This window comes from Anneissia japonica, unplaced genomic scaffold, assembly GCF_011630105.1.
Source record: "Anneissia japonica isolate Jap-2015-1 unplaced genomic scaffold, ASM1163010v1 scaffold9_len2422644_cov172, whole genome shotgun sequence".
Lineage (NCBI taxonomy): Eukaryota > Metazoa > Echinodermata > Crinoidea > Comatulida > Comatulidae > Anneissia > Anneissia japonica.
This window is the reverse complement of record NW_022758107.1, coordinates 236666-247110: the sequence shown is the minus strand read 5'-3', so window position 1 is coordinate 247110 and position 10445 is coordinate 236666. Positions and strand designations below refer to the sequence as shown.

The 10445-nt window shown below is 34.5% G+C and overlaps 1 protein-coding gene across 1 annotated transcript; it reads right to left on the bottom strand.

The window, feature by feature from the left end:
• Window positions 1-1636: 1636 nt before the first annotated feature.
• LOC117125150 (probable proline--tRNA ligase, mitochondrial) lies at window positions 1637-9278 on the bottom strand (the record flags this gene model as incomplete). The annotated part of the gene is given in 10 exon segments (XM_033271551.1): window positions 1637-2097; window positions 2884-3066; window positions 3705-3840; window positions 4367-4520; window positions 5213-5338; window positions 6013-6120; window positions 7137-7209; window positions 7484-7564; window positions 7996-8069; window positions 9099-9278. Coding segments are annotated over 10 exon segments (1229 nt in total), but the record flags the coding sequence as incomplete, so codon positions are not given.
• Window positions 9279-10445: the final 1167 nt, after the last annotated feature.

The following is a 10445-nucleotide window of genomic DNA, read 5'->3' as shown; positions in this document are numbered from 1 at the left end:
AGATGAATGTAAGCAGTCTAGATGTTTGTGTACAATTAGTCCCTTGGTATTTTTGTTTTCACTTAAAAAACACCCGACAGCTATATCAAGAGCTCTAATGAAGCTAAACATATCAGTGGTGAATTCAAGGTTGGCAAAAAAATATAGAATGTTTCTAACCAGGCATGGAATCATCTTGCCTGTACCTAAAACTTCAGGTAATTTCTAGTGCATACCCCTGGGAATGTATCCTCTTTCCCACTGGGCATCCGGGGATACAATTCTGTCATTCTCCCATTGCATCACTCATGCATGCTTTCAAATAGAATATTGTACTATATTGTTTGGCATAGCTGACTTAAGACGTATAATTTGAAGGAAAGAAGTTATGGCCATGAAAACTTGTGTATGCCGGGAGTCTCGGCAATAATTAATAAATTTATATGACTATCAGTTAATTGTTGTTTTATCATGTTGGTTGGTGCTGTAGTAATAAATGCATCATTTTATGCAAGAAACAGCAGCATTTTTGGATCAAAGGTTACTCCAGAGATGGCTCGGACCGACAGGAATTTTTCCAGCATGCTTAATTTACAGGAATACGCATTTGTCCCACAAACAATAATCAATAGCCCATTATCAAAAAAATTGTGGTGGTCACTTTTACACTAGGAGGAATTTACACTCCCAGGACTTTTCAGTTATCACCAATTAAAAGCTTCCTTTCATAAGAATTGTAGGGCACTCAATAGAATTTGTAGGACTTGGCGAAATGTGTCAGCAACATATTTTTAAAATCATGTATAAAATATGCAACCAAATACAGTATATCAGAGCAGAAACTCTGTGGGGGAGCAAAACCCCAGCATTCTAGGAATTTGCGTGATATACAGTATGCTAATTATAATAATATAATATAATAATATGTTGTTCTTATATAGCGCTTCATGCCTTTACAAGGCCTCTAAGCGCTTCACATTACTAACCCGGTCATTGGATCAAACACATATGGAACACATTGAAACACCAAATTAAATTAGTAAATGAAATTATATTGTCATTCCATAATATTGCAGCTAGTAATCAGCGCAGGTTGTGTTGGAACCTACCAGGTACCCACTTGTACTCCTGGGTGGAGAGAGGCAACCGTAGATAAAGTGCCTTGCACAAGGACACAAGCGCACAGCCAGAGTTTCGAAACCCCCGACCTCAAGGTTGGGAGTCAAAGCCACAACCGGTGCGCCAACCGCTCCTATATACCGACTACATAGATTCCAGGCATATGATTGGTTAAAAACCAGGTAACAGTTCCAGCCATGCCCTCCTAGCTGGTCAGTAGGCCAATCTATGTAGTGGTATATATATTTTTAAAAAAAATTTACTATGATATTAATCGGATCATGGTTCAAATTATAGCCCTTAGTGATGTGGAGGTGTACTACGTCCCTTGCATCCAAATCACTTTGGGCTATAATTTGAACCATGCACCTCAACCCAGTAAATATTGGTATACCATACAATGTAACCAATAGGACAACAACAATTCACAAGTAAGTCTTTTCAGTCTTTTCTTTTAATTTTATTGGCCACTATCAACTGCAGCAAATTTAATCCACTAGATGAGAAAATGACGGACAATATGTGCTTCCCATCCCCTTCCCCTCCTCTTCCCTTCCCCTCCCTTTGGAATACTGGCTGCTGCAACCAGCAACTGTTGAATCCAGATGGTCATTAGCCGACGTGATTCTATGGATAACACAATGCAACGGATATTTTATGAGGATCCATTCAGACTGCTGCAGACAATCAGCTGAAAGTGTCACTTTACCGAACACTCGTAGTGAGCGCAGTGGGAGTTGTCATCGGCCGTTGTATGATGCAGTGAATGCCCGGCTTTAAAATAGTGCATTAGATTCCCATACTACCACACTTCTACACTCCTTACAATACACACCAGCAAAATGTTCATGATGGTAGCTAATAGTAGTTGATCTTTCATCGTCGTCATAAATTATGCGCAAGTTGTGAGGCTTCCTGAATTAATTCATCCATGGACGTGAATTTCTTCTCGCCAGTATTCAAGAGGTGAACTTCAAACATTGGTTCATCTTGTAAAAGCTAAATTTAAGATAGAAAATCTTGTATTCATACACAAACCATACAGTTAAACGTGCAAGATCATTAATTAAATTGCATATATTTTTTCGAAAACGTACACTACACAGATGTTAAGGTGTATGTAATATGTATCTAAGTTTTAAAAATAAAAAGGTGCACCTAAAATATTTGAGATATTTAGAGTACAAATTTCATATACAGTATACCTATGTAGTAATATACAGTATTGAAAATTATACAAACACCAGTCCTGTTCATTTCATGTCTAAAACTTTTTCGTGCGCTGGCCATCCGGTATACTTTATATGCTGTCAGTACAACGAGGTTAGACACATTTTTTTATTCTTAAGATGAATTTAAGTAATATGATATTAATTATGATATGATATTAATCCTAGATATCCAAGAAAAAAATTACTAGGTGTTTCGTTAGTCAATTTTATTAGTACTATCGGTGTATAATGGATATTACCAAAATAGTATAGGAAATAAAGAGAGCGTAAATACACAATACTCCCCTGTATGCAGCTATGTTCGGTTGTAACTTTTAGTTACCCAGTAGTGCTCAGCACAACCACAAAATACAGTTCCTTTGTAGAGGGCAATAGTTAACTTAATGTTACTATTTTAGAAACGAATGCATTTTAATATCTAATGTGGACGCACTTTATGACGACGGTGTCCACTTTCATCCTTACTAGGGAATTGACATATTTTGGAAATAGGAACATGCTCTCTTTAGTTAATTCTATACTCTTTCATATTACACACAAAATATATACTTACCCCTTTACCACATACTACTATCAATGGGTAACCAAGGCAATAAGCGTTGTTCAAACGCTTTCCAATACTTAAATTTTGTCTATCATCCAACACTATCTCTCCTTTCAAGCAACTGACATCTGTGATTAGTTTGTCATGCAATGTCAAACAAGTAGATGTTGCACTATCTTCCTTTGATCCTTCCTGCAAAAATACATTTTCAATTTAGATAATATATGTAAAAAAATATTAAAAACCCTATCATCATATTTCATCTTTTTTTACTATAGGTCTAGGCCCTACTTATAGCTCACTATCAGTCACCCTGCAGCACTCTGGCTAGAAAAATCGTAGCCAATGAGGTAAATGCATAATATATGAAATTAATTACGTAAAGCATGAAAAGTTCCTATAAAAAAATCATTCAAGTATTTCAAATACTTTTTAGTCTAGGCACTTAGTTATAGTTGTAGAGTAAATCTAGTTTCAGAGTTCAGAATTCAAAGAGTAATTATGGGATACCATTGCATAATAACAAGCTAAAGCAAAAACTATAGAATTGCAGGAGATCCAAATGTTGAAGTTCCCTTGAAACGGAATCACATCTCCAGCAGTGAACGCATGCTCCCACTTGAAGCCTATATTTGCTATATGTTTGGTTGGTTGTGCTTGGGTAACACAATGGTATTTTTCAACATTATACTAGTACAAATTTGTTTTTTCTATCAGTGATTAGTAATTAATTTAAATTAGGATTTACATATTGACATATTGAAGGCAACTTTGCCCATACCTGAATAACAGATAATAATAATTTGTAAATTTAATTTACATCTATTTACCTTTGGTAGAATGATGCAGATCTGATAAGGGGCAATGGCATTAGGCCACCTGATCTCAGTGTCAGTTGACAGTACCTCAATGGCGGCAGCTACAATTCTAGTCACACCAAGTCCATAGCACCCCATCTCTACCAGTCTAAAGACATAATAATGATTTTTTTTTCCTTTTTAGAGGCCTTTTGATTTTAAATATCTGCCTTCTGAGAGGCTTCAATGATAACTACTGAATAAAGAAATAAAATTTGAATACCGTGAATATAAAATTTAACATATAAACAATAGGTTTTTTTATCTAAAACAAATCAAGATGCATAGTTTGGTTAGGATGGTGTATGTGGATTACCAGAACAAAACTGCGGTGTAACAGTTAGGATGGTATATGCGGATAACTACGACCTTAGCAGAGTAATGTCTTTATCCCTGGATACATAAAAAGTTCAACTGAACATACAGCCAGTCTCACATCTTGCGATTTTGCTTATGATTGTTCAACATGCTATGATATCATTTGACTGTCAGTGTCAATGTGTCGTATACGTAAATCCTTTCACACCATGCCTCAAGTTCTACGCACCAGACAATTTTAGACTGAGTATGCCACAGTGCAGCTTGTAAGCAAAAATTGCAATGTTTGCAACCGGCTTAAGGTTGCAGTGACTTACTGTGTCTGCTGCTTGTCATTTCTAAACTGAGTGTTAAACACTTCCGAGTATTTTTTGCCAAGGTAGAATGCATGCCCAACTTCAATTCCTTTTGCCTTTATCATCCCACAATCTGCACTAGCTTTCTTCATAGCACATTCTGGTTGGCCATTCACTGTAAGATAAAACTGAAGATAAATTTAGCTATCAGGAAAGAAAATATGTTCAATATTTTCAATTGGAGTTTCTCCTTCTCATACTGACATCATAATCTTTACTAGCTGCTTTAAATGTAAAGATGTAGGTCCTGTGAATGGGCGCAATACATAGTGTAGCTTTTTTATTTTTGTCAATCTATCCAATTATTGCTGGCAAAATGCCTATCAAATTGTTCCCCTCCCCCCTCACAGAATTAATATCTTGCAACTTATTCTTCCTGGGCCACGCAACGTGCTGATCCCAGAGCCTCACTGCAGTTCTTGTTACCAAACTTTAAAATCGTCCAGCGTCGCCGGTTTTGAACGGAGTTCAGTGAGTTCGAATCACACCTTAGTATTCAATTTTTTTTTCCAATTTTAAGATATTTTGGGTTTTTTTTCAATTTTAAGATATTTTAATTTTGTACAAATGAACATTCTAAATAATATATTTTTTTGTACAAATAAACATTCTATTTATTAAAAAATTTCTATGTTATTAGCTCTTCCAAAAAACCCAATACGATTACTTGCGCCTGTACTGTATTTAAGTGTGGAGGAACACGTGAACTGGTGAGCAGTCACTCTTGTTCATATGATCATACTTGTGTTATTATGGCTTTTTGTTACAGTCTCAATTATTGTTAACCTTGCATATGATTAACCTCACCTGTAGTTTCAACATTAGCACCATGCCCACACTCTTTGCAGGTGTAAACCTCATCTTCTCCCATTGATGACAGAAGATGGAACTCATGAGATAGACTTCCCCCTATTGCACCCGTATCACCTTTCACTGAAGAAAAGAAAAAAAAACTAAAGTAAAAAAATTATTCTTTTATAATTTCTTTCACATCATAAAACCAAGTACACTCACTACTCACAACAATGAATGGAGATTATACTACTGTAAATTCATACATTTGAGGGTGTTCATACAAAACTACAAAGGCATGTCCTTTGATGATGCTAGCCCAGCATTTTTATACTCAACTGTAGAGTCCTAAAGTTCTAAAGGAAATATTAGGTGAGTCTAGTGGCTGAGTAGTAAAAACTAACTGCGCTGGTTCAAGCCATTCCAGCTCAGCCAGTGTTCTGTTGGTAAAACCAATTCTTCTCGGATAAGGATTTAAAATGAAGGTCTAGTGAACACATTTGGCTTGTGTGTACATTAAAGAAATCATTGCATCTTTCATGAAAAGTAGGGGGTTAAACCTGATTCTATGGTTCATTTCAGCCCCTGTCGTTGGTGTGAATGATGCGAACATGAAACTACTATAAGTGCCTGTTTATGGCGGCTAGGCAGTCACGGACCACGCCCATACCCAATTCAGCATAATGATGCTGCAAGTTATGGGATATTCTCCTAACTTTACCTTTATATTGCTGCATTTCGTACAGAAGAAGCCTCCTCTTTTAAATGTATTGCACACCTTAGTGAAGTGCAATTTTAGAAATTTATATTCTTACCTTTAACATAATCCAGTTGTAATCTATCAAAAAGACTGGCATATGCATCGCAAACTGCTTCATAACATAGCATAGCACTCTCAATACATGTATCAAATGTGTACAGATCTGAAAAACAATACTAATGATAGTTTAAAGATTACTGATTGTGATGATGATAATAATACAGTACTAATAAACCAAACAGGTTTAATGTCAGTCAATCTGAACATAAATTATCCAAGGTGCAAAAACATACCAAGAAGGTAAAGGTAGAAGATAACCTGTGGCTTGCAGCTGTAACTAGGCTGTATTGCGCATGGCGTCGAATACCTTATTCAACAACTTTCTGCTCTCCTAAGGGTCTCAATACGTTCAATCATCTGCCAAGAGGCACAGTTTCGTCTGTCCACAATGACAGGGACAGAATGGGCCAGTACACCAGTGTAACCCAGTAATCTTTTCGAAGGATGTCTTGGGTTCATTAAAGTGCACACAAGCCAATTGTTTTCACTGGGCATACGGTATAGAGTCCTTATAAGAGAAGACTTGTACTACCACCAAAACCATAGGCGAGCCTGTGTTTGAACCAGCACCGATATTATGGCTGTAGTTTGCGGCACCCCTGCCTTAACCGCTCGCCCATTCGTCTTGCCAAAGAGTAAAATTTAAGCTCAAATAAATTAAGAGTTGGTAAGTTTGTTTGGTTACACCCAAAAGATGAAGAAGAAAAGGGCCAAAGTCTGTTGGTAATACAGTTTCATTTCAGATTTTTTAAGATTTAAATACTGTTATACAGTTATTTCAGCTTTTGCTATTACAGTATTTAATTCTTTTCGTTATCCTTAAAAAATAATAAATGTACAGTGGTCCTAACTTAAAAGAATCAACATCCAGGAGAACTTTATAAATGAGATTTCTTAACACATCTGATTATATATTGCTGTGCATGGGGATGAACTTTCGGGGGACAATTGATAATACAGTATTAAATACTGGTAAAAACATGCAAATATTGTGGATTTGCAGGAGGTGGTTATTTTCCAGGAGGTTCTTGTTTGCCTGCATGAGTGCGGGAGGCCTTCCCAATTTCCCACGACTTGCGGGAGACTTGAGACTCCTGAGTGATGACCTTCTTCACTGACCTTTCATCAGGAATTCTCTTGCTCTCAGTAAGCCGTACCTTGGTCTCCTCTCATCCCGAAATTTTTGAGTAATCTGAAGATTGAGTAAAACTATTTTAAGTTTAAAACATATAATATTATTTTCTTTTTTTAAATATATATTAGAAAATGTTTATGTCACAGTTTCTGTGCATAAATCTCTGTTATTCAACCATTTTTTTGTTTTTTATTTGTGAATAAAATGGTGAGTTATTACAAATATGTTGAGCATGAGGGTTAGCATCATAAAATATAGATAGTGTGCACAACATTTTTAAAAACAGAATTTGAAAATGCTCTTAATGACGGCCATTTTTTAAGATACTTACCTGATAAAGCCTTAAGGGAAGGTTTCTGTACGACAGGTTTATATCTGCCGCAACAAGACTTGTAATCGCTTCTTCATGAGTCTTTGAGAAAAAAAAAATTGATAAAAAAAAAGTAAATAATCCTATGGTTCACAATAAAACAAATCCTAATCCAGTGATGAAGATAAAATAGTAGATTGTAAAGAAGGAAAGAAATGAAGAGGGAAGGGTAAGAGAGGGAAGGAGGAAAAATCAAATGATGGATGAAAAAGTTGAGGGAGAATTAAGGCTGATGGATTGACAAAGCATGAGCAGACACAGTGCAGAAAAGGCAATTCTTATGGAAGAAGAGTAATGAAAAGGGGGAGCCAAATGATGAGGAGGATAAAGGGAAGGGAAAGAAAATTGGTACGGAAGATACATCATTACCCTTAGTGATGCTTCAGAAAATATGTAATAATTTTAATCATTTTTAAATAAATTTATCTGGTTACATTTTAATAATTTTTAAACAATAAGCAAACTGAACTTACTGGACTTAAACAATGATCAACATCATGACGATCTTTCAGTTTGAATAATTCTGAACCCATTCCATCCCACCTTCCTGGTGAGAAATAAAAAGAGATAATGAAATATAGAAGACATCCTTCATATGCACATGGTAGTTTTAAAAAAACTTAAAACACAAAATAAATTATAAATTGTTAATTTTTTCATACATCTATTTTGTATGATGCTAATAATTATTACCAGTAGCAGAATACCAAATAGTAATGGAAATATCAATAATAAACAGGGAATGCTGCCGGAGAAGTTTAGAAGTATAGCATGATACAAATTGCATATATTATACCTGGATATGATATCCTAGTAAACATTTACAAGGTCTCCCATACATTCCACATTTAAAAATCTTGGGCAAGATTTTTTTATACCTTGTTTAATATGGTTTAATGAACCCTCTAACCATCAAAAATGGTGATTTTAAATAAAAATAAAATTTTATATTACATTTATTACATTCTCTGCTCCCCTGAGATATATATATATAAATATAAAGCATTTATTAATCTCAATGATTAATTCATTAATAAAATTTTATTTTTATTTTCTCCTCTGTCTAGATGGTTTTGTTTGACAAAATTATTTTGCTAAATGAGGAAACAAAATATTATTTTCATTTTTTGTCTGCCGTCTTGTGACGATAAAAACCAATAGGTTTGCGCAACAAGGTAAAAAATTTCTCGCCTTAAGACCACCATTATTCACAGACAGGGAATGCTGCTGGGAATAGACGCGAGTTGTTGAATCACAGATGATAAAATTTGCATATACTCTATTATACCTGGATATATGGTACACCCTAGTAAACCTTTGAAAGTCTCTATTAGACCACCGTTTATGTGGTCTAAAATTGTAGAAAAAATGTTCAAAAAATAATACTTTCTTTTTTTAAGATTACTTTCTATTTTACCATATTAGAGACCATGAATCAAAACTTCAAGCCATTAAAAGTAGTCATTTATTAATATGAGTATATTTACTAGACAATAATGGTTTTTTTTTTAAATTTTCAACATTATATTTTTATTCCTGTCCATTTTATTCATATCACAGCACATAGAATACTAACCAGACTTTTTCCAAAGTGCTGCAGACCCAAGGGTTGGCATTACCATCTTCTGCGCTCCAACTGCTGACATATGTTCATCCACTAACTTGGTCAACTTCTCTACTGCCCTCATGGCAAATGGTAACACATGATAGATACCCGGATCAGCCTGTCTGAGTAGACCCTTCTCTATCATCAACTAAAGTAAACAAAAAATTACAAAATTGCAACACACACAAAAGCTGAAAAAAAATAATTTATTCTTCAGCAATATTACATATAAAAGTATTCAGTGCTCCAGTCGGCTCTGAATGATGAATAATTCATGATCATCTTAGTTACTACTAGTCATTACCTATCCTGTTAAAATATCAAATCCTTTTCCCATCAGTAAAACCAATTATTTTTCTAATCTACAGTAAACTCTTTCAAGCATAGGATGTAGTTTCTATTGTCTTTCCCATTTTACATTTTATACTTAGTCCTTGTGAAATATCTGTATTGATTATGTAATTAAATACAATTGCACATTTTTCTGTTTTTAACCAATTAGGTAGAATATATTTCTAAAAGATGTAAACTTTTTTTAATGTTCCATATAGATACCAATTGCATAGTAATATAGAAATAATGTAAATTGCTGAAAGTAATTTACCATGAATTAGTCACAAGGAAAGGACATGTAGATTGCTAGTTAAACTGCTTGCCTTCTAATTTTAGGGTCCTGGGTTCAATTCTTGTCAAAAGTTTGACAATTTTTTTTTACAATCAAAACAACTTCACATCCCAAGCATCCTAATAACACATAGTGTAGCATTGCAATTTTTTTTTTATATTGGCATTTATGTTGTTGCACCTTAATGTAAACAGTACTAGGGGAGATTTCCATCCGATAAAAACATGAACGGTATGTGAAAAAAGGCAACTTGATTTCTTGCTTCGAACAATGAATCCATTCATTAGAAGTCATATAAAGGTAAACCTGTCTGAGAGTGCACTCTAGGGTGTTTGAAATTATCTCCGACTGAAAATTAAACAAAGACTGAATTATGTTAATTATATAACAAGTATACAGAGACTAGACCATAAACATAAACAATTATATTTAAAAACATAATTAATGTATGTGTAAGTAATCTGTTGTAATTATAAATAAAATAACGTAATATATGAAAGAATAAAGGAGGAGGAAAGAATAGGAAAGAAACTCGGAGTGGCTGAAATATATACCAAAAATATACAATAATAATCTCTATGTCATCATTGCATTACGTTGTCCGTTGTCTTAAAAATTTGAAGGCACTAATCGTCAGGTCATGGTGCTGGCAGCCTACACATTTCATAATTCGAAAATTTTATTAATTTTAC